At 43.6% G+C, this 25,715-nt stretch overlaps 1 protein-coding gene across 10 annotated transcripts in view; it reads left to right on the top strand.

Annotated features, from left to right (window-relative positions):
* Positions 1-25,715, top strand: part of FYN (FYN proto-oncogene, Src family tyrosine kinase) — a 132,764-nt gene that overhangs the window by 87,913 nt on the left and 19,136 nt on the right. For all 10 annotated transcript variants that reach the window (XM_081941495.1, XM_081941487.1, XM_081941486.1 and 7 more), the window contains 5 exons: positions 19,638-19,895; positions 21,145-21,241; positions 23,362-23,460; positions 24,266-24,369; positions 25,087-25,236. In XM_081941495.1, coding sequence (XP_081797621.1) covers positions 19,649-19,895; positions 21,145-21,241; positions 23,362-23,460; positions 24,266-24,369; positions 25,087-25,236 — 697 coding nt within the window. In that variant the 5' untranslated portion in view covers positions 19,638-19,648. The remainder of the gene's footprint in view (positions 1-19,637; positions 19,896-21,144; positions 21,242-23,361; positions 23,461-24,265; positions 24,370-25,086; positions 25,237-25,715) is intronic.

Genomic DNA, 25,715 nt, shown 5'->3' with positions numbered 1-25,715 from the left:
TTCTTGTCAAGCAATGCTTGTTTATGGTTCCAATGTATGCCTTATATTTGAGCAAATTATTCTTTCTTATTTTCCTATCTCCTCAGGAATTAGAAATTCCATGCAGCAAATATAATGTAGCATAAAATTAGTAATAATTATGAGATCAAAAAATATTTATGAATTTCTTTTTCTGTTTTAATGCCCTGTTGGGGAAAAAGAAGGTAGTGTCAAAATGGAACGGAATGTGCACTTATTCGTGTCTAGACTTGCCAGATATTGACAATTTTGGATGCTTCCTGGACCTACAGTGAAAGACTTCTTTTAAAAGTGTGGTGCCCCTTAAGAATAGAAACCAGAACAAGCCTGAATTTCACTTCCAGAATTATAAGACTGGAATTCCTTTCTGCATTCTGAGAAATGCGGATGGAAAAAGTAATATGAATATATATTGAGAACAGAGTCAGTTGCAAGGCATAACAAGACCAGTGATTAAGTAGCCTCAAACCAGTGAAGCAAAAATGAAAAATAACCCCTCCTATTCCAGTATTGACACTGCTTTCTCTCCCCCCCCAAAAAATTAGCAAGCCAGAAATAAAATGGGGATATTCCTTGATGGTGAGAGTCTTGTCCTGGTACCTACAGAATCTTGACTGATAGCATTAAAAGTAAATTCTAAATTTTCATTCACCCAAAGAACTGTTAGACCTAGCAGCTAATAAACAGCATATATTTAGTAGATTCAACAACTTAGACAAGTGCAAATATGATGGAGCATATCTGAAAAAGGTATCTTCATTTTTCCTTTAGATGGCTACTTGATTTCTCAGAATTGCATGCAGCTATAGTTTGCTTTTTGCTTCTTTATTGCCCCTCATATTAATATTATATAGCAGGGGTGGCGAACACGCGGCTCGCGAGCCGCATGCGGCTCCCGGCCAACATAAATGAGGCTCTTTGCCTCTTGCCATTATTTACTATACTGTGGCTCGGATCGCGCGCTCCCTTTCGGAAGCTGGGGAGGTCCTTTGCAGGCAGCTAGAACGGGCCGCCTGCAAAGGACTTCCCCAGACTTGCTTTGAGGAGCACGGGGCGACTGAGGCTAGTTGTGAAGCCCCAAAGCCCCCACTGCCACCGGAAGAACTGCTGCCACCTCCTCCTCATCCTCCTCTAACAGGCAGCACTGCCGGATTTGCCGCCCGGCGCTGCGGCTGAGATGAAGCCGCCAAAGCTCCAGCCGGCATCTCCGCGCGTGGCAGCGGCGCCTCCCCTCCGCTCGGAGCAGCTGAGCTCAATCAGCGCTGGGTTACCCCTGCCCCCTCCTCCTCCTCCGCCGTGCTTTTGAGGAACCAGTAGGAAGGCGGGGGGGAGCAGGGGAAAAAAAGCCTCATGGCTCATCAAAAGCACGGAGGAGGGGGAGGGGCAGAGGTAACCCAGCGTTGAGCTCAGGGCAAATCTGGTGATTCTGTTGGAGGAGGAGGAGGTAGCAGCAGTTATTCTGGTGGCAACTCGTACTCGTCGGCATCTTCAGCAGAAGCCCTGCCCACAATGAAGAAAGCAAAGATGGAGCAGATCCACGCAGATGACGTCGCTGCAACATGACTGGAGGAGGAATTCTGGGAGTTGAAGTCCACAAGTGTTAAAGCTGTCAGGTTTGAAGACCCCTGGGGGTTTTTTTCCCTAAAGGGTTAGGGGTGCAAGGGTCTTGTAACTTGACAGCTTTAAGAGTTGCGTGCTTCAAATGCCAGAGTTTCTGAGCCAACATTTTGGTTGCTAAGCAGGAGCGTTGTTAAGTGATACTGATATTATATAACACTTTGAATTAAGCGGGTACCTTGAAGAAACATAACTTTGAGTTTCAAATAATACTGATTTCGTTGTTGTCTTAGGTGACATCTGTGAAAAAAATTCGGGTGCTCAGGCATGAAAATGTGCCGCTCAAACACTATACTTTTCTGCTCACATCGAAAAAAAATTAGAGGGAACATTGCTTCCGGGTCTGTTTTGGCAGGTCACTGCGTGGTGTGGCTCTCTGACTCCCACAGTTTAAAATTTTGGCTCTTTTTGTCGAACTTGTTCGCCACCCCTGTTATATAGCATCTCTTTGACGGAGCTTTGGAATCGAGATCTACATTTGCCCTTTGAATGGCATGTCTCAGCGACTCTCCCCAAAGTGGGTGAACCTACATTTCATTTTAATTTGAAGTTTAGTTAAAATGTATCTCATTTTTCGCATATACTAATAGAATTACTATCCATGTGTTAATGACTTCTCCCTTATGTCATCTAAATAATTATAACTTGATAGTAACTTTTGAGCCATAGAAACCACATATCTGCCTGGAGTATAGAGGCATTGCTGATCACCCTTCTCTGCCTCCTTCCCCAGGAAGGTTTATCAAAATACTGCTGTGTCATATCAATGTGTTTTTAAGATATACAACAAATGGTTGACTTACGACCATTGGTTTAGTGACTGTCCAAAATTACAATGTTGGGATCGTTGGTGTTCTCTGAGCTTGCTTGTTTTCTTAAAAGACATTTCAATACCTAAACTAGGTAACTGCTAGTCATCAATAGTGTTGAAAAAAGTGGCTTACAAACTAGGCCTTGCACTTAACAACCATCACAACATTACCACAGTCACATCATCAAAATTTGGACCCTTGGCAATCAGCATGTATTTATGACAGTTGCAGCATCCCAGGTTTACCTAATAACCATTTGTGATCTTCCCGTCCAGCTTCTGAAAAGCAGAGTCAATGGGGGAGGCCAGATTCACTTAAAGACCATGAGATTCACTTAACAACAATGATTCATTTAATAACTGAAGCAAAAGAGTCATAAAATTGGTAGTGCAATTCACTTAACGGCCAACTTGCTTAGTTCTGGCTCCAGTTGTGATTGTAGGTTGAGGCCTACTTATATTGTGTGGGGGAAGAAAATTATTGAAAGCTTTATTGTCACATGAATCATGAAGAAACACATCCCCATTGCTATTTCCATTAAACTACTTATTCCTTTGGATGACATTCTAAAAATGCCAGTCGTGGGTGGAATAAGTATTTTCCTGGGTGCTGCTCTGGAGAGTCCAAGCATGGGTTAAATACAGCCAATCTGCCCAGGACTGAATTGAAACTTTAAGCCACACCTCTGGTGCCGACTAATCTTCAGATTTTTTCAATTCAGCTAAGCCCAGTGGACGAGCTTCCAGTTTCTCTTCATTCCTAATTGATTGCTTGGACTCTCTATTTTTCTATTTCCTACGAAAAGATTCTATTCTATTTCCTGATTGTTGGAGCAGGCTTGGTGAGTCTCCCTTTAATTTAATTCCCTGGTTCTCACCAATTTCAGCCTCTCCGATATCCTGGGTTTGCTCGGGCGCCGTGAGGCTGCAGGCAGCTGTGGGGGAAGGCGCATGGGTCGGAGCGCCGACGCCAGCACGATCGCAATGATCCCGCTGCGATTGTAGCCCCACTGAGCCCTCTGTTGCTGCTGACCATGCTTCTGAGTGAGCCAGCTGTTTCCGTGGAGCCTCAGAGCTCTCCGGTGTATGCAGGTGGCCATTTTAGGTGGGTCGCATGTGGCAGTGGCCATTTTGAGAGAGTCGCACATGGCAGCAGCCACTTTTAGAGGGTCGCACATGGCAGCGGCCGTTTTGAGAGGGTAAAAGTTCCGGCCGCCATTTCGTTGACCTACCTTTGCCGCGAAAAGCAGCTACAGCCGCCTGATTGCCTGTCTCTTGCAGGTCGCCGCTAGAAGCCTTCCTGTTTGGACGTCTGGCAGGTTTGCCTACTCACAGCTCCACCATTGCAGCAGAGGGTGGCAGCGGAGGTTAGTGGCCCACATGGTCACGCCCCACTTTAATTGACCTCCGTGAGTGCTGGGAGGTTGGAGCTCGCACCATTCTCCTTCAGAATCAAAGGACTGCTGAGCTTTGCTTGCCCTTGCCTTCATTGCCTCTGCACCAGAGCGCTAAGGCTGTTTGTCTGAGGTGGTGAATGGGGGAAAGTTTCCTTTCAGGCCTTACATCCCCACATTTAATCATGGCAGACGGGGCCCCTGAGGAGCAGCAGGATGGTCCTTCCACCAGCAGGGCCTGTACCAGACAGGCTGGCAAGGCAGCCAAGGAGGCCATCAGAGCAAGCAAGCCTTACTCTAGGCAGGGGACTAAGCAGAGTTCGGGCCTAGACAGAGATGCCATCAGACTCCAGAAGGCTTTAGAGAAGCATTTTTCTAGGGCTCAACTACAGGCCAGGACAGCCGGGCATGCTTCCCCTAGGGATCACTCGCCCAGGATTCAACCTGGTCAGGATCTTCCGATATTAGAGACTCAGGATGAAGGCCAGGAATTCTCCTCTGCTGATTCCATTGCAATGGCAGGCTCCCCTTGACCTTCTATGGCTGATCAAGCAGACCTATTCGCATGTCCTTCTGCTCTCGAAGAGGAGCCGGTTGCAGTGGGGACCCTTGCGCCCCAACAATTGGCTATTTAGCCTTCACCCGGAGCTTGCCCACCGGAGGAGAGGGGACCCGATCTTTCCATAGAAATGCAGGATGTAATTGCCAGAGCCATTTCCCAAGGGATAGAGGCCGGCATGTTGCAACGGGCCAAGCGCCCGCACAAATCACGCCCACTCCCAACTCTAGGACCTTCGCAAGAAGTGGCTCAGGCCCAGCACTCTCAGTCATCGCATTCTTCCTTGGTCAGTGAGGATTCTGACTGGGAGGAGGACCTTGGTCCGGGGGTAGAACCAGAATTCTCAGGGGATGAGGCCGCTGTTCCCGACAAGCCGGCCTTTTCTGGCTTGTTTAAATTATACTAATTTCAAAACTATTTTGAACAAGGCCAAAGCCTCGACCCGCTTGAGTACTAGCACCCCAGCTCTGACTGCTCCTGCACCGGAGGACCTCAGCGAGGGAGTCTTTGAGGAGCCAGAACCTATTCAAGAAATTGTGCCACTTCCAAAGTTATTTCTTAATGTGGTGCAAAAGCAATGGGCGCAGCCAGGCACTCTTGCCACCCCTAGTAATAATGACAAGAAATTGTACACGGTTGACCCAAGTCTAGATGACTTACTAAAATTGCCTCCCGTGGACGCGCCTGTGGCGGCGCTCACTTCCAACTCAGTGCTCCCCCCTGAACTATTAGAAGAGCTCAAGGTGGAAGACAAAAGGGCCGAGAATGCCCGCCACAAGACTCAACAGGCGGCGGCTTGGGCAATTAAAACTTCCGCTTCTGCGTCCTTCCTGTCCAGGGCAGTGCTACTCTGACTGAGACAGCTCCTCTCCAAGCTTCCGGCGGGGGATACCAAATTAAGACAGGATGTTAACAAAATTATCACAGCAACAGAGTCCACTGCTGACGCTACCCTGAACGCTGCCGAATTTGCTTCTAGATACCTCGCTTCTAATGTCACCACCAGGCGCCTCTTATGGCTCAGACATTGGAACGTAGATATGCGATCCAAGTGGAAGATCGCCTCGGCTCCCTTTAAGGGTGGCAAGCTTTTGGGGGAGGCCCTAGACCCCGTCCTGGTTGAAAACAAGGACAAAAAAAAAGGTTATGCCTTCGGTCAACAAAAAATCTGACCCTAAGGGTTCACAGACTTATAGGAGGCAGCCCTTTCAGAACTCGGAACAGCCATCTACCTCCAGCTCCTTCCAACGTCCATACTCTCAGGGCACGGATAGGTCCCAGGACCGTCAGCCCTTTCATGACAGGAACCGTCAATAGTCCTTCTCCAAACGTCCCTATCACAAAGGGTCCAATTCCAGACCCTTCAGAGGCTATAAGTGACCACCAGCGAACGGCTCCCATAGGAAGGCCACGCCAAGTGGGAGCGGATCACGTCGGACCAGTGGGTCCTTAAGACGATATGCATAGGTCTAACATTAGAGTTCATTTCTCCCCCTCCCCGACACTTTGTTCAGTGCCCAATCCCCTCCTGTCCGGTCAAGAAGGTTCTCATGGAACAGGAGATCCTTCACCTCAGAGACATAAATGCCATAGAACTGGTTCCACCAGGTCAGGAAAGGACAGGGTTTTATTCAATACTCTTCCTTGTCCCAAAGAACTCCAGGGTGGTGGTTGTGGAGGGGGATCCTTGACCTAAAAAAGCTAAATCATCATAGCATACTGAAGGTTCAAGATGCAGTCCTTTCAGTCAATTCTGGGTTGCATCAGGCTGCATCAGGCTGGGAGATCTCCTAACAACCATAGATCTCAAGGAGGTCTACCTCCAAACCCCCATTCGCAAAGCTCATCGCAGGTTCCTGAGATTCTTTTATGCAGACCGCCACTACCAGTACAGGGCTCTGCCATTTGGCCTGTCCTTGGCACCGTGAACCTTTACAAAGATCCTAGCCATGGTGGCAGCTTTCTTCACCCAGTGAGCCTCCATTGCTACCTGGACGACGTCCTCATCCAGTCATTGTCATGGCAACAAGCGGTTCAAGACCTGCAGCACACACTGCGACCCCTCCAACATCACAGGTTCTCCATCAACAAGGAAAAGAGTCATCTGCATTCGACCACCAGGCTGCAGCACCTGGGCGCCATCATCAACACCACCAGCTGCCAGATCTCCCTGTCTCCGGAGCACTTGGCAAACATCAGAAGCCAGGTGTTGCAGGTACTAAACTCTTCACAGGCATCGGTGGTGCAGCTGTCGCAACTCCTCAGCAACATGATTTCATGCCTGTCAATAGTTCCTTGAGAACGCCTTCATTCTCGACACCTACAATGGCTCCTCCTGCCCTACCAGAGGGCTAACATGAGCAACTCTGAACAGCTGGTTCGAGTCTCACCTAAGGTATATCAGTCCCTCCACTGGTGGCTGTCCCCCGCACTGGCAAAGGGCACCCTTTCCAAAGAGCCAGATCATCTCACCATCACGACGGACACCAGTCTATTCGGCTGGGGCACTCATCTCCACAACCAGATTGCGCAGGGCAGATGGTCACCGCCCGAAGCATCCCACAGTATCAACTGGTTGGAATTGAGAGCTGTGTGGCTCGTACTCTTTCACTTTTGAGACCACATCAAGGGGCGTCACATGAGAATCCTAACGGACAATGTGGCCACAAAGGCGCACATAAACCGCCAAGAGGGCACCCGCTACAGGTCCCTGATGGAGGAATCAGAGCGCCTGGGAAGGTGGGCAGAAAGATACCTGTGCTCGATCCAAGCGGAGCACATCTCTGGGGTCCACAACATCCGGGCGGATTGTCTGAGCAGGGCCACGGTCGATCACTTGGAGTGGCACCTGCACCCGGACCTGTTCCACCAGTTGTCTCAGAGGTTCAGCCGCTCTCTGGTCAACCTGTTTGCCTCCCCGGAGAACACACACCTCCCCAGGTTCTTCTCCAGGTTCCACACCCCGCAAACCGAGGGGTCAACGCTCTCCACTCTCCCTGGCCCCCGTGTCTGATGTACGTCTTCACCCCGTTGCCTCTTCTTCCCAGGGTGATTCAGAAAATTCTGTTGGAGGAGGCGGAAATTCTGCTCGTGGCTCCCTACTGGCCCTAAAGGACCTGGTTCGCCGACCTGGTGAGTCTCTCCGTCAATCCTCCTTGGCGGAGTCCCCGACACGAGGTCTCTCTCAGCCAGGGGGCGCCCTCAACATCCAGAGCCCCAGTGGCTACAACTAGCCATCTGGCACTTGAGAGAGACCTCCTAAGTAGGGGTAGCATTTCCACCAAGGTCATTCACACCATTTAGGCATCCAGGTAACCTTCTACAACCAGAATATACGACGCCACGTGGAAGTCCTTCGACAGCTGGTTTCCCAGATCTTGGACTTCTTACAAGGTGGACTTGACCAGGGCCTGGCCCCTAACAGTCTTAGATGGCAGGTGACAGCCTTGTTCATGATTTTGACGGTAGACGAGCACTCTTCCGTTGGTCGTCATCCCTTCATCCGCAACTTCCTACAGGGTGCAACCAACCTGAGGCCTCCAGTTGTTTTATTTATTTATTTATTTATTTATTTATTTATTTATTTATTTATTTATTTATTTATTTATTTATTTATATTTGATGCTTCTAGACCGCCCCCTCTCCCAGAAGGGACTCGGGGCGGTGTACAGTCCATAGAGAATATCACAAAATACAATAAAAAAGTGAAATATGTACAGTTTGGAGGAGGTTAAAATGCAATTAAAAGAACTGTACAAAGCTAATATAAATATAAGTTTTAAATCCTAAAACAGACACAACAAATTAAAAAACCCCTAAGATAGCCAGATAATAATACATTTGCCAGGAGGGACAGATTGTAATTATGCCAGGCCTGCTAATCGGAACAGGTGAGTCTTCAATTTTTGCCGGAAGGAGCGGAGGTCAGAAGTGGTTCTAATGTCGGGGGGGAGGTCATTCCAGAGGGTTGGGCCCATCACAGAGAAGGACCTACTCCTTGGTGTCGCCCGTTGGCATTGCCTAGTGGACGGCACCAGGAGAAGTCCCTCCCTGTGTGAGCGAATTGGCCGCAGGGATGTATGTGGGAGGATGCAATCCCGCAAGTAACTAGGTCCTGTGCCATGGAGCGCTTTAAAGATGGTAATCAGCACCTTGAAACACACCCGAAAACCACAGGTAGCCAGTGCAGCTCGCGCAGGAGAGGTGTTACGTGGGAGTACCTCGTACTCCCCATCACAGCCCGCGCGGCTGCGTTCTGAACTAACTGCAGTCTCCGGGCGCGTCCCAAGGGCAGCCCCATGTAGAGAGCGTTGCAGTAATCCAGGCGGGACGTCACCAGCGCATGAGTGACCGTGCGTAGGGCATCCCGGTCCAGTAGGGGGCGCAATTGGCGCACCAGGCGAACCTGGTGGAACGCCCCCCTCGCCACGGCTGCCACATGGTCATCCATTGACAGCCGGGCATCAAGGAGGATGCCCAAATTGCGCGCCCGTTCCACAGGGTGCAATTGTTCGCCCCCTATGGCCAGCGATGGAATCAGCTGGCTGAACCGAGGTGCCGGTAGCCACAGCCACTCGGTCTTGGAGGGGTTGAGTTTAAGTCTGTTGTCCCCCATCCAGACCCCGACGGCTTCCAAGCACCGGGACATCACTTCGACAGCCTCGTTGGGGTGGTTTGGGGTTGAAATATACAGCTGAGTATCATCAGCGTAGAGGTGATACTCAACCCCAAAACCACGGATGATCTCACCCAGCGGCTTCACATATGTGTTGAACAGGAGAGGCGAGAGGACCGACCCCTGTGGCACTCCACAAGTGAGTGGCCTCGGGGTCGACCTCTGTCCCCCTGTCAACACACATTGCCTCCGGTCGGAGAGGTAGGAGCCGAACCACCGCAAAACGGTACCTCCGACTCCTATCCCCTCCAACCGGCGCAATAGGATACCATGGTCGATGGTATCAAAAGCCGCCGAGAGGTCTAATAGGACCAGGATAGAGGAACAACCTCTATCTCTGGCCCTCCAGAGATCATCAACCAACGCGACCAAGGCTGTCTCTGTGCTGTGCCCGGGTCGGAAGCCGGACTGGCGTGAGTCTAGATACTCGGATTCGTCAAGGTGTCGTGGAAACTGCTGCGCCACCACATTCTCAACAACCTTCGCTAGAAACGGAAGGTTGGAGACCGGACGATAGTTAGCTAGCTCCATTGGGTCGAGTGAAGGCCTCTTAAGTAAGGGCCTCACCACCGCCTCCTTCAAGGCGGTTGGTAAGGATCCCTCACCCAATGAGGCATTCACCAGGCCCAGAAGCCAGCCTCGGGTCACCTCCCAAGATGCCAGTACCAACCAGGAGGGACACGGGTCCATTAAACGTGGTGGGTCGCAGCCGTCCACGCAACCTATCCAAATCCTCGGGGGCAACAGAATCAAACTCCTCCCAGGATGGTCTCACAAGACTCGCTGTTGGCGGCCCGTCCGGTCCACTGAGGGGGGCCCATCCGCTCCGGATCTGAGCGACTTTATCCTGCAGATATTCCCCAAACTCCTCTGCTCTGCCCTGCAAGGGTGCCCCCTGCGTCCTCTGTGACAAGAGGGAGCGGGTCACCCTAAACAGGGCGGCAGGGTGGTTATCCGCGGAGGCAATAAGAGCAGCGCAATGTCTACGTTTGGCCGCCCTTAATGCCACAAGGTAGGTCCGTAAGTAGGCTCTTACCTGTGTTCGATCAGATTCGGAGCGTGAGGACCTCCACCTGCTCTCTAGACGTCTCCTATGGCGCTTCATCACCCTCAGCTCCTCGGTATACCAAGGAGCCCGGGTGGGTCGCTGCCACAGGAGAGATCGCAAAGGTGCAACCCGGTCCAAGGCCCCAGCCGCCGCCCTATTCCAGGCGGCCGCTAGGTCCTCTGACCGAGCGCGGGTCAGGGCTACAGGTAATGGCCCAAGCTCCGTCTGGAACCTATCCGGCTCCATCAGGTGCTTGGGGCGGTACCAGCTTGGACCATCTGGTCCCGCCGCCTCGCGGTGGGGGGTAGCGCCAGGGAAGTCCAGTCGGAGACATGAGTGATCTGACCATGACAGGGGTGTAACAACAAAGTCCCCTATACCCAGATCACTCGTCCACTGCTCAGATACAAAAACAAGGTCCAATGTGTGGCCACCTTCATGTGTGGGGCCCTGAATTAACTGGGTCAGGCCCATGGCTGTCATGGAAGCCATGAACTCCCGAGCCACCTCAGACGCTGCACCCGTCGACGGCAGGTTGAAATCCCCCATAACCACAAGCCTGGGGATCTCAACCGCCGTCTCCGAGATCAGCTCGAGGAGCTCGGGCAGGGCCGCTGATGTATAGCGAGGAGCCAAGTATACAATCAGCAAACCCAACTGCCTCCCTGGGCCCCATTTCACACCAAGGGACTCACACCCGGATATCTGAGGAACAGTGAACTCCCTCGGCTCTAGACCTTCCCGTATAACTACCGCCACCCCACCACCCTTACCCAGGGCCCGAGGCTGATGGAATGCGCGGAAACCTGGTGGGCACATTTCCACGAGGGGTAAACCACCCTCGTGGCCCAACCAGGTCTCCGTTATCCCTGCAAGGTCCAGCTCCCCCTCAGAGATCAGCTCATTAATGAGGGGGGCCTTGTTGGTTACGGACCTTGCATTGCAAAGCATCAGCCGTAGGCCCGGGCTCTGTAGTTCCTGGCCACCTAGGTTGCGGGGGTTGGTACAAACGACCGGGCGTAGCCAACAGCCACGGTCTCCCAACCGACCTTGTAATCTTCTTTTGTCCTCGCATCCCCCCCTCCCCGCGACCGTTGTAATCAAACAACCCTCTGTTGGAGTAACTTGTTCCCTCTCCCCCCACACTCCGCTCACTTCCCTCCTGGACTCACCTGTTCGTCTGGCACTGGCTTCCCTCCTGGCCTGGTTATCCCCCCCTCCCTTCCCAGAACCCCCTAAAAACAATATAAAACATTTAGCTAAAAAGCCCCTCAGCTTCCTCTTCTTCCACCTCTCGGGGTTCACAAACCCGTCATCAAGGCTGGCCCTTGAGAGAGCCAAGGGCCATACCTGCAAAAGAGGGGCCTCCCGCAGGCGGAGCAGGTCACAGATACCCCTCATGGGATCTCAGCGTAGTGTTACGGGCTCTCATTGCCCCACCCTTTGAACCCCTCCGTTCAGCCAGCCTCAAATATCTGACATTTAAGACAGCCTTTTTGATTGCCATCACCCCTGCATGGCAAATTTCCAAATTGGCAGCACTGTCAATTTGCGAGGACTTGTGCTTGATTCAACTTGACAGAGTGACCCTCCATTTGGACCTGGTATTTATACCCAAGATCAACTCTTGGTTTCACCGGGCCCAGGAGGTCGTACTTCCAGATTTTTGTCCACACCCCAAACATCCCAAGGAGGAAAAGTGGCACATGCTCAATGTTCGTAGAGCGATACATAAGTACATCAAACGCACGGCTGCCTTCCATCGCTCTGAATCACTTTTTGTCGCGCTTCAACCGGCCTCACTGAACCACAAAGTTTCTTCTCAGACCATTGACTGCTGGCTACGGGCCTGTATCACCTCGGCCCACGTTCTTCAATCTATTCCGGTGCCACATCATATCACCACCCATCCTACAAGAAGCGCCGCCACTACGGCAGCCTGGGCTACTTAGGCATCGATAGAGGAGATTTGCAAGGCTGCAATGTGGACTTCCTTGTCTCCCTTTGTTCAAAACTACAGACTGGACAAGTTTGCTTTTGTGAAGGGGGCATTTAGGAGGCGAGTTCTCCAGGGCATTCATACCAGCGGAGAGACCCTGGATGCTTCCACTTCCCAACCTAGTGACACTTAGCTTGGGTATGTCCCATGCTTGGACTCTCCAGAGCAGCACCTAGAAAAATGACCATTGGCTTACCTGAAGGGTCCTTTTCTGGGTGCTGCGAAGGAGAGTCCAACCCCGCCCTAGGGTCTGCTCCGCCAGTTGTCATATGGTTCTGCAGAACTTATGGATACTTGTTATGACTTTCATTGACTTTGTTCCTGAACTTCTCAGCGCACATTGTCCACGCCTCCATTGAAGAAAATCTGAAGATTAATCAGCACCAGAGGCGTGGCTTAAAGTTTCAATGCAGTCCTGGGCAGATTGGCTGTATTTAACCCATGCTTGGACTCTCCTTCGCAGCACCCAGAAAAGGACCCTTCAGGTAAGTCAATGGTCATTTTCACTCAGCTGTAGACTTGGATCTGTTTATTCTATGTGTGATGACATCTCTTATGTGGACCCATTTCACTCAGGCTTTCAACCAGGAAATAGGATTAACACTATTCAGTCGGCTGGTGAATGACTCGAACTTGAAATTGGGGAAAAGAATATGTTGTCCTATTGATTCTCTTGAACGTTTTTGAAGCGCTCAGTGCTATCTGTTTGGGAGATAACATAAGCAGAGCAATAAATATCTCTTCAGAAAATCAAATTCATATTCAATCTAGCAGATGTTTTGTCATTTTGATGCACCTGGATCGATTGCTTTATTGCAGACAAAAAAAATAGCCATATTCTTGCAGGCAGTCTGCATATTGCAGAACGTAGAATTATATACCTGAATTATGAATGAATGGAGCCAGAGAGTAAATCCTAAGCATCTTCCTCTCACCTTGTTGCAACAACTGTGTCTTACTTATTTTTCCCCAGCCTTGAGTTTAGCAGGCAGCTGGCCTGAACAGTGTTGGTTCCTTCGTCACCACTGTCAACTCTTATACTGTCTCCCTCCCTATTTTATCCTTCCTATTTAAAGGTGCCAGATGGCTCTTCCCCTCCCTCAGTTTGTGCGAGACTGAAGGGCATTATGCCTCCCTGTCTGTTTTCATATCTTTGCCAACTGGAAGCTGACAAAGTCTTCAAAGTCTGTACTCCTTCAGTCTGCCTAGGGATCTTAATAGTCCATATAAATTATATTTCTTCTTTGGCTGCAATGAGAATTTCCTATTTTGTCCCAATCTCCACTTCCAGTTGACTCCTCATAGCAGAGCTTAGTTTACATCTTATCTGTTTTCTTCATCGGGAACATCATCCATTTCAAAATCCTTCCTTTTGAATAGGATAATCATCATCTCTTATTAGTTAGTTGTACAGATGTCGCCTTTTTCATCCCCCGAACAGTTTAGTCAGAACTGCAGATTATTGCCAAAGAGAATGGGTTTCCAATGAGGTCATTTTGGTTGTGAAGGTATGTCAGAGAAAGTACAGAGCATAAATGTTGTCAGCCACATCCCATGGCATTTCTGTATCTGGGTAACTCTGCCAATGACTTGTGTTACTTCTAGGTCTGGTCTTTTTGCAATGAAACTCTAAAATGTGTTCCATACCAATTCTTCTTCCCTCATCACATAACAAAAACTGAATGGTGGTTTAAAGATGCGCAAGGGAGGAGAGAATCTGCGTATGGCTGGAAACTGCAGAGTAATGTCTGTAGTATTGATCTATGCAAGTATGGCAAATGGTTCAACAAACTTGCATCTAGTTTCTTAGTATGTTGGGTGACAGGGAGAAATCTGATACAAAGCCAGATGTGATCTTCAGCAACAATGGAGGAGGGGAGGAAAATGCTTCCTGCTGCTGTCTGTCAATATATTGCTTGTACAAGACCTAATGTGATCCAGTTGATCCATGAAAAGGTGCTAAGAGACTCAGCATTCGTGGAAAAGAGGGGAGGCAATATGGATATAGATATACCGTATATAGTAGGTAGTAACCATAGGGGCCTGAAATTGCAACATCTGAGTAGAGGCATTATTGGAGTTGTTATAAGCGAACACTTAATAGATAAAATATCACATCAGTTGTTTTATACATAGTTTACATAGAGTTGCAGACTTGATCTTAGTGACATTTATCCACCATAAATAGCACATAAACCCATAAGTGGTAGGTTAGTTATAAAGTGCGAGAGTCCACTTGGTTTCCTAACAAGAAACTTGTTTTTGCAAAAAGAAACACGGGTCTTGATATCTCTAGCACAAGGCCACCAAAGGTCTCAGAGAAGGAGGGGTGGATAGTTTTAAATATTCTGAACTGTCCAGCTAACCATCATGGAAGAGCTGCAAGGCAAGGAAAGAAGAACCCATAGTTCTCCCCATTCCCAAGAAAAGTGGGAGAAGAGAAGGATAAACCTACATTCAATACTTTGCAGCAGTTGTCTCACAGTCTTGATACAACTCAATATGTTGCTTTATTGAAGATAAGATACCAGTTACCCTTATACATGACTGACCTAAACTTTTTCCTCCCACCTTTTTGAGTTAATAGATTCTTAGCTGTTCTTTTCCAAATTTTAGGACTGAAAGGCATGTGGTCCATGTTTTACATAAGCGGTCCAATTTATGGCTTGCCAGTTTTGACTCTTTTATTGTCTTGGTGTTCTTACAGATTAGCTCAGTCTTAGGGACGCAGTTGTTGCAGCCTTTCCAGAGATACAAGCTTATCCCTGGGTATTAAGACAATTATGGAACATATTGCTTGATTTGAAGCTACCAACAGCAGTCCCACTATTCCAAAATATGCAAGTGACATTTTTTTTTGAGGACCTGTTTTTAGAGGTGTAGGGTTTGCAGATAATTATATTTTACATTGGTTCCAAATTAGAGGAATGCCTTTTTATGCTGATTACTTCCCAGTTTATTAGTATAGCAGATTTTGATTAGATTTTAATTTATGTTTTAATATTGTTTTATGTGAATGTTCTTGCATATTTTTTTAATTTGTTACCAATTTATGAACATCTGATATAACTTATTACTACATTTTGTTGCATGTGCAGTTATTTTGATAGAATTTTCATTTTTTGATGTTTAATTTTTGTTTTATTATTGTAAATCATACAAAGTCATCTGAGTTGAATGATTTATAATTGTTTATAAATAAACATTATTTCCAAATAAGAATTCCCAGATAATCTGGCAATTGTGTATATATGTCCTATATAAACCATCTCCAATTTGACACTCCTCAGATGCTTTGAATTATAACTTCCATGATGAACATGTTGACTGAAAATCCATATGCGGTCTTTGCTTCACTGTATAGTTGTTAAAGACTTTTGGAGTATTTCTTTAGTATGTAATTTCTTGAAAGAATACATGTTCTTTTCTAGTAGCCAGAAATGAATTAATTTGTTGCCTGAAGTTCTTTTGTCCCAGTGAGTTTTCTGCTTTGCATGTACTTCTTCATCTAGCTTTGTAGTTTTAATACACATATAATTTGGATTGTGCAAGCTTATCCTGTCCTACATACAGTAGTGGGCACTGCATGCAAACATACAAGAGCACAACATCTTAGTAGAAGATTAACTCAGGCACATAGCTTGCCCTTCCAATGTGATAGGCTTTTTACTCTTCGTTGCAGGCAAGTTCTCCCAACAATGCCTCCATCTCAGTGTCAACCTGTTGTTGAGTCAGGCTAAAGTTGGATTAAGGTGAGCTGGCAGGAAATGCTGGTGTTTTCCACTGAAAATGGAACATTCTATGTTGCAGGAAGGAAAAATGGAAGATGATGACCTGGAAGGCTCCAGTTGATCTATTGCCAGTCCCCATTCTCCCCTTTGGCTTCTGGGCTCTATGTCTCCATGACCATCTGTGCTTTAGCTGCTGGAAAGAATAGATCTTCATGTGGCAGCCAATTTTTTTTTCAGTACAGTCCTCAAAGTCAACCCACTTCAGTGGTGGGATTCAAAAAATTTTACTACCGATTGTCTGTGTGACTTGGTGGGCGTAGTGTGGCTTGGTGGGCATGGCAGGAGAAGGATACTGTAAAATCTCCATTCTCTCCCCACTCCAGGGGAAGGTTACTGCAAAATCCCCATTTCTTCCCAATCAGCTGGGACTCGGGAGGCAGAGAATAGATGGGGGCAGGGCCAGTCAGAGGTGGTATTTACCGGTTCTCCGAATTACTCAAAATTTCTGCTACCAGTTCTCCAGAACTGGTCAGAACCTGCTGAATACCATCTCTGATTGACTTCTTTCCAGGCAATGTAAATTCTCACTTCTCAGGAAGGGGGCATTCACCTTAGCTGCTGCCAATCTTCCTACAGAAAAAAAAAGAGGTAGCTGGATTGACTCTTTGAATTGATAGTAGTGCTGGGACTTCTCGCAAGTTCTCTGCAGATGAATGAATTGGCTGTGACACTGCAAGGCAGGCCTACTGTGCTATAGCATTGGGCTCCGTCTTTTGACCAGGCTGCTGTTCCAAGCTTCAAGTGAGTGGAATTATTTGAGCATTTTTTTTTTTTTTTGTGGAGGGATTGGTATCCCAGCTGAACTGCCCATAATTATTGTTTCTTTCTTGAATCAGAGCAAAAGCACCTGCTTCAATTGGGCTCTGCATGTTTGGCTTCTCTTTTCCTTGCCAGGAAGAATTGATAAAAAGCAAGTAGGAGGAAACTAAGAGCAAGAGTTTATATAAACACTTGTCTGGTTTTTTGTTTTGTAGAAACTCATTTAACGCTAATCTTCTGGATTTCAAAAGAAGACACCATATGTTATGTGGAGCTTTTTCTTTTATTTCTGGACTGTAACAAAGTGCTCATGATCAAACATATGAACGGCTTAACTTTAGTTTCTGAAACATGATGACACATTTGCTTTTTGCAACATAAGTACGTTGGCAAATAGAGCATTTAAAATCTGGATGTCGTTGTAAGAGGTGGAATGTTGCTGATACCTACATTTTTGTTCATATGCTCCCACATATTGTTGCCTCGTTCCAATCAGTATATCCATATATTCTTGCACAAGAAGATAATCTATCACTTGCAAGATAATTCTATACAGTGCAGAATAGAATGTATTCCCTTAGGTAATATGCGTAGAATTTAACAGTCTGACACACACACACACACACACACACACACACCTACTAAATGCTCATTAGGAATTACAGTATTTCTAGGAAAGTATATTGTAAGATTGTAGTTGTATGCTGCAACTTCAGTCATACTGTCAAGTGGTCATAGAATTATTGGTTGATTTCATAAAGCAAACAAGCCCTGGAATTTTTGAGGAAATAGATATTTCAGTGTCACTCAGTTTCATAATTTCTATGGTCTTTAATTAGCACCTTCCCCATTTTGCTTTGGAGAAGTAGATACAAACTGAATTTATTTATACACGTATTTTGTAAAACCAATGTCATTTACTAAAACACTCATTTCACCCAGTCATGCCCAAATAATTAAGAAGGGATGTGACATTTTAGAACTTATTTGCTGGTTGTAGGCTGTAATTATTTCCAGATTTTGTGAAATGATATCACCATTGTCCTGCTAAGCCATATGTTTCTAGCTTGCTAAAAGATTGAAATGCCTGCAATCCACATAGTGATGTTTCTGGTGTTGTGAAAACTGTGGGAGTTAATTTTTTGTCCCCTGGCTGTTTAGAGCTCTGTGCTACTGCAGAATAGAGGATGCATTTAAAATGACCTACACAAGCCCTGGAGTCATTTTGGATCCCATCCAGTAATACTTTGTTACTTCCTCCAGATTCTTAACTGCACTTTCAATGATATCATGCATGGGGTTTTCAAGAAAGAATGGACCACTTTTTTAGTCTTGCTTTGAAAAAAAAACCATCTAGGTTACACCCTTCATCACAAATTATGCAGTCTTGCAATCAAGGAGCTTTTAAAACCCATTGCCTAGATATTGGAGCCAAGTTGAAAAAGACAACAGAAAAGGGAGGGAAAAATATCTCCATAAAATATTTCCATGTACTCCTCCCCATATCTTTCACAGAAAATACATGCCAGCAAAAAAGGGAGAGATTTGGCTGTAGCCCATTAATTTAGTACCTGTTTTGCACAGATAGGCTTTTATCTCTTTGAAATAGTACTCCTATTACTATCATCATCATCCTCTCCATCATCATCATCTTTTATGGCTTGGAAGTTTTAGGTATATTCATTATTGGCATAACTTTTCTAAGATCATAAATTTTTGAAGAATTACTTTATTCTTTGCTTTCTCCTCTCCCCTGCCTTTTGATAACTGGGAAGTTAATTCATTTTCTGTTGGCTCAGCAGGTGAATAATACATCTCTGGTTATATTCTCATCTTCCCCTGCCATAAACCATGTCCTTTTTAACTTCATGTTTTAGAAGCTTTTCAGAAACCTATAAAGTATTGCATGCAGATAGTGTGAAACCCAAAGGAGAAGTTCCATAGATTATTTCCAGGCAGTTAAATGTAGGTGCTTTATCACAATTTTGTGGAAAGGTGACTCGTTGACCAGACTGTGTCCAGATAAAGGGAGCATAAAAGACCTGCAAGATCTGAGATCTTGCTGTGTTGTATCCCTCTTAATTTGTACAGTAACTAGGAGCCAGTGTGAGTTGTTTTGTGGTTTGGTTTTTGTTTTCCTTGCTGATGTCTGCTTGCTGAGCGCAAAGTCACAAGAGAAGGGGCTAAGGCTGAATCTGCCTCACTCCTCAAGGTACTAGGTAAAGTTTTTTTCCCCAGCCAACAGCTCAGTCTCATCCAGCATTCTTGAAAAAGGCCAAACTAGTTAGGAGTTCATGACCCAAATGAGCAAACAGGAATGCCAAGGGAGAAAGCTTGGTGGGGAAGAAGAGCAGTGGAAGAAATTCTAACTACCCATCTTCAGAGTTCAGCTACGGGGTCAAGAAGTCAGGGTTTCATGCTCTATAAAACTATGCCATAGGCACTATCTTTTCGATTTAACCGCTCCTAAAGAAAAATAATACCATTGCCAACAACAAGAGCATATAGAAAGCCTGCCGGTGTGAAGGTGTCCTCCAGTTTATTGCAGAGGGTATGAAATGTATGATTCCTTGCCTTTTGAGCTTAAGTCAAATAATATTAATAACATTAATATCCAAAGCCATAATCAACACTGATAGAATATCCACTTTTGCCCTCACTGTAGCAAGAATGGAGTTGGCATAAACTGAATTGGTATATTTAGTCCTACAATAATATGTAAGATATCCTATCATGTTTACAATTTAGAGTTGTAAAATTATTTTAAATGCTAACTCCATAGTCCAAGAATATTTTCTTTTTTTAGAATCCATCCCAAGAAAAGTTAGCCTGATTTTAACAATTGGATGCCTAAGTATTAGCCCCCAAAATGATTCTAATTTTATAACTCCCTAATATGTATGTGTTGTATACTTTAGTTGAAATGTACAAGCATCATACTGTATATTTTGTTTTATTTTTTGCAGGATTTTAGATAATGGGCTGTGTGCAATGTAAGGATAAAGAAGCAACAAAACTAACCGATGAGAGGGATGGTAGTTTAAACCAGAGTTCGGGTTATCGCTATGGAACAGACCCTACCCCTCAGCATTACCCAAGTTTTGGTGTGACTTCAATTCCAAACTACAACAATTTCCCCACAGCTGGAGGACAAGGATTGACGGTCTTTGGTGGTGTCAATTCTTCATCACATACTGGTACATTGCGTACAAGAGGAGGAACAGGTGACTAATAACAAGAATTGTATCCATTCCCTTTCTAAAGCATGCTTATGTTTCTTAATAAGAAAAAATAATCCGTGTAGATTTCTTCTTTGAATCTCCTTGCCTTTATCTCAGACATACTTCTTGTACTTGATGAATTTATTATCAGAGTTCACCGGTGTATTAATTCAGATATGCACATACTTATTATTCGTACTCCGGTGTCATTGTTTGCTTCTCTACTGGCAAAAGTCGGTCATATAGATGGTAGATATTATTTTCTCATCATGTATATTCAATATACCATGCCCAACCTTCTTATGGAATCAGTACTTATACAAGTTTTGAAAATATATTTTCTTCTAGATTTAAGGTTTAATTTTCCTATAACTTCTTAGGAGCATAAGAGCTTAATGGCTATATAGATAATAATATTTGAAATTCATTATGTTTGTTGATGCCAACCATGAAATTAATATTTGATCCTAAATAAAATATCAGTGTATGCATTAACCCAGCACACTAAGTTGTGGTGTTATACCAGCATCTATAACACACTAAGCCATTAACCATGATTTACAAATCAGTGGCTATGCTCCTGCAACATACTATGCCAAAGCCAAACAAACTATATTATTATTTTGTATGGTGTATGATCCTATTCCCATAGATATCCAGAATAAAGAGATGGTGTTTGTTTCTTAGGTTTATGCTCCATGGCCATCTAATGATGTTGTGAGCTTATGATGCTTATAAGCTCATTATTAAGTTGCATTCTTGGAAATAAATATAGTGCTGGAAGTTGTCAGTTTAATTTGCAATATGCCAGGATATGATTTATTAATTCAAATTTATATTCCTCTTTAATATGCAAAGGAAAATGGGGGAGGGAAAGAACCTCACAGAAGTAATAGTAATAAATATGATTAATTCACTAAATAAACGAAGAGCCTGACCCAGCACCAAAACAAGTATCCACTGGCACATTGGTGCCCTGAAAACCACATTAGAATCTCCAGTCCTGCTGGACAACATTAATCAAAGATAATACATACAAAGCAGTTTAGAAAAAGATGGCATTAGAATTTATATAGTGCGTATATAACCAAATGTTTTGGGTTTCCTATGCAAAATACTGTATGAAAAATAAAATGAGAGGTTCAAATTTATCCTTTCTTTCTTCCATTATGAAAAAAAATGAAATAATGAATTTGTTTAAAAAACACTGCAATTTGTAAAAGTTGCATTCACTTTCATGATCTTTCCATAGGTGTAACTCTTTTTGTAGCTCTATATGATTACGAAGCAAGAACAGAAGATGATTTAAGTTTTCATAAAGGAGAAAAATTCCAGATACTTAACAATTCGTAAGTTTTGTTTACTATATGACTTACTTTTTAATGCCTAGATGGCTTGTTCCCTTGATAGCAATGATATATTAAATTCTATTTTGTGATATTAAGAGATGTTTCATATCACACAGGACATTTAGATTATCGATTATTTAAAGTAATAAAAGACGAGAGAAAATAGTTACTTGTTAATTATGTAAAGAGCTGGAGCTATTGCTACTATTACTTTGATGAGTAACAGTATTCACTGTTTATCAGTGAATATATGAGTAGAAATCTTATAAATAAATAAAACCAGTAATATTGTAGATGTCTGATGTATTAAAGAGGAATAGATAACATGGGGAGGGGAGTTAGATTAATTTTCTCCCTATATCTTCATGTCTTTCAAATTTATTGCCATTCATCTAAATAATGTGTTTCCATCAGATCACATACAAAAAACAAGATATGTTCACCCTTATATTATCTAGGTAGTTGATGAGAGGAACTTTTGCCCTGAGTTACTTTGCTGGTCATTGGTTATAAATATTGATTGATTGATCATAGAACAGAAAGAATCTGGGGCTGACAAAAACTGCATCGTGATGCAAACGCCATGCCTCAAGTAGATTTTATGATTTTATGTTTTTTTGTTTTGATGTTATTGTAGTTAGTTATGGACATCTAGAGGGATGTGGTGACTCAGTGGCTAAGACACTGAGCTTGTCAATCAGAAAGGTCAGCAGTTTGGCAGTTCGAATCCCTAGCTCCGCATAACGGAGTGAGTTCCCGTTATTTGTCCCAGCTTCTGCCAACCTAGCAGTTCAAAAGCATGTAAAAATGGCAAGTAGAAAAATAGGAACCACCTTTGGTGGGAAGATAACAGCGTTTAGTCATGCCAGCCACATGACCACGGAGACATCTTCGGACAGCGCTGGCTCTTTGGCTTTGAAACAGAGATGAGCACCTTAGAGTCAGGAATGACTAGCAGATACGTGCGAGGGGAATCTATACCTATGGACATTTATGAAGAGGAATAATCTGGACCCTTCCATCTTTTAGCTGGCCTTTACTGGCTAGGATTAATATTTTAATCCTAGATTGGAAATTAAAATAAATGTAGAAACACTGAAAATAAAGTCTTTAAGAATTTATAAAAATGCTGTGTTTATTTTAAAACATTTTTTTAAAAACCTACAATGTTAAAATATTTCCTAAATACATAATGTGCTTCCTCTCCTGTATATAATGGCAATTCCATCCTTGAAATAGTAATAAAGATTCTGTAAGTCAAAACAATATTTTTTCAAAGATAGCAGGCAGATTATAAAACTGAACTAAAAAACAAGGGGATTTGTAGAATATTCCATGATTCCTTATGCCTAAGCTTCTTTGCTGGTTGTGTAAGCATAGATGGTTGAACTAAAACTTACTTTAAGAATAACATCATTTTCATAATCATATTTTGATTATAAATTTTCATTTAATGTCTGCTTTTCTTGATGCCCCAAAATGGTCCTGATGAAGAAAAAGATAACATACTTGAATAATAAGCTATTTCATTACAGTTTTCTAAATCTGCAGTAGGGTTATCCAGGTGTACATAACACTACATCATATATAATTAATATTACTTTTTATTGGGATATTAAAGTTTCCATATTTTTGCTGGCAAAAATGCCCAAAGGATGCCTAATCGTTTTTTCCCCATGTTGTGCTGGATTTTTTTTTAAATTCAGTTTCTTTTTTAAAGTTCAACTTTAAACATTTTCAGTCTTTTGTCAGTCATTGCAGTCATTTGAAAGTCAGTGAAATTACACAAGCACACATATTTTCAAGAGAGCAATGGAATCCACCCACACTGATACATTCTTTTAGCATGGAAGCAAACTGTACAAACACAGCAATACCAGTTAATGCTTGCTTTCTCTGTTTTCTGAATGAATGTCTGTTATAACATGGCACAAACCGCAGTGTGTCATGGCTGTTATAAAAGATCTCCCTCTAGTGGAATTTCTAGGCAGTAGTACCAAAAGCAAAATACATTCCATTGTCTGTTTCTTTAATTATGAATGCTCAAAAAGGATGGAGGTAGGCATATTATGATTATGACTCTAAACTGATATTGTGTTTTTCTAACTCTTGCTTTGCAGGGAAGGAGATTGGTGGGAAGCCCGATCCCTGACTACCGGAGAAACTGGTTATATTCCCAGTAATTATGTGGCTCCAGTTGACTCCATCCAAGCAGAAGAGTATGTATTTTTTTTTTTAAAAAAAGGATTGTTTTGGACAGAGAACAGTTAAAACTGTGGTGACTTACAAGGAATTATCCATTACAGTAGCTTCCTTTTTTTGCTAAATACTTGGGTAATTAAAAGAAAGATGAGAGGGGGGGCTCTCTGAACTGAGTTAGCTTTTACCAGATCAAAGTAGAAATATCCAGAATCTTCTGGTCTAGAAATATATCCTTGATAGTGGAGTGGGTTTAACTTTAAGCACACTGAGATCATGAAGGTTTCATTCTAGTTAACTGAGCTAGATTCATAATAAAGGCAGATAGAACAGCATTTATTATTTCAGTTTTAAATATCAAAACTAAAGGAAATATTGAAGCCTTTCTAAAAGCAGTATTTGAATAAACATGAACTCCTAGTCCCACAATGCTATCTATAACTTATCAGCAATACTTCTTTGCATTGGATTGTGCTCTGCGGTGTTTTACATTGAATTGCTGATTTAGGATTACATGACCAGTTGTCAATGGGCCTTTCAGAGGGTATGCCTATCAGTTTGCAAATTAGTATGACTACAGTTGCCAACTTTTTATGTGTTCAGCGTGTCTCAAGGATCATCTTATTAGTGTTGGCTCCTTCTGCTAGTACATCATTATCAGAAATCAAAATTTTACTGCTGGGATAAATCTGCGTGTAAGTGTGCTGAAGGCACAAGAAAAACGTGAATGATCTTCACAGATGGTCCTTATGCAAGCTTAAGTGTTTTAAATCCTTAAAAAACAATTCCAGTTTGAAAACTTTTGTTTCTGGCATGTTTGTTCAGATGGTACTTTGGGAAACTTGGGCGAAAAGATGCTGAGAGGCAGCTGCTATCCTTTGGAAATCCACGAGGAACCTTCTTGATTCGTGAAAGTGAAACCACCAAAGGTAATAATGGCTATGTTTTAATTAAGAAGCAGAGGAAAAGCATCAGTGAAGGTAATGAGACATGCTCAAATGAAACAAAAAATACTACAAGCAAATTCATTTTTCATAATAATTTAAATTTAAATTCAGCAGAACTTATTAGATAAACATCACACTCAGTTTAGTAATTTAAATTTAAATTCAGCAGAACCTATTAGATAAACATCACATTGCATTTATAAAATCTGCTGGGTGTGATTGTGTTTTAAGTAAAGAAAAATAGCATCTAATTTATGAGTTGACTTTTCAGAAGGGCTTATTTTTTAAATTCTGCTCTAAAAATCAAAAGTGGCAAACAATAGTAAAGAGATCTAATTCTGAATATAGTAAAGAAGGAAGAATTGTAAAAGAACCTCTAAATCAGAGCTGTCAAACTCCTGGCCTGTGGGCCCATGCCCGGTTTAGTGGGGGGGGGGGGAAGTCCCAATACATCACATGACGCCGCTGTGACAACGTGAGTTTGACACCCCTGCTCTAAATTGTTCAGCAGTTCAGAATTACTGTTAATGCTATGCCTTTAAAAATCTGTCCTTTACTGCTTTCCTTAATTTCAAAAAAATTATACCGGATACTCCATTTTTATACTAACATGCTACTAAAATAATGTAAATTATTTTTGGTTAGAATATTCTTTTTATTTATTTATTTACATGTAGCTGTTAACTTTTCTTGTTATAGGTGCCTATTCATTGTCCATTCGTGATTGGGATGATATGAAAGGTGATCATGTCAAACATTATAAAATCCGCAAGCTTGACAGTGGAGGATATTACATTACAACCAGGGCACAGTTTGAAACTCTTCAACAACTTGTTCAGCATTATTCAGGTAACCTTGAAAATTCAGTTCTTAAAATAAATTCAGCTTCCTTAAAATAAAAATACTACTGATATAATGCCTCTCTATTATCTTTTGTTAAATAGAAAATGTTAATGACATTAGAGTCTTCTTTTTCCTTTTGGTCTTTAATTTGGAGTTAAATACTTTAGATAAATCTCTCATATTATCTGAACACATAAAGACTCCCCATTTTAAAATACGACTTTCATTATATAAATCTCAGATTTATATGTATCTCAGAAACTTCATAAGTTTCATTAGTACTTTTTTGATGCCTGCATGGATTTTCAATATAAACCACTTTATCTGAAAAGGACATTTGAGGTAAGCTATTAACATAAATACAATACAAAGGGCTCAGTGGCTAAGGCGCTGAGCTTGTCAGTCAGAAGGTCAGCAGTTCAGCAGTTCAAATCCCTAGCGCCGGGTAACGGAGTGAGCTCCCGTGACTTGTCCCATCTTCTGCC

This window comes from Natrix helvetica (assembly GCF_964273705.1).
Source record: "Natrix helvetica genome assembly, chromosome: 2".
NCBI classification, from domain to species: domain Eukaryota; kingdom Metazoa; phylum Chordata; class Lepidosauria; order Squamata; family Natricidae; genus Natrix; species Natrix helvetica.
This window is presented reverse-complemented; position numbering and strand designations above follow the sequence as displayed.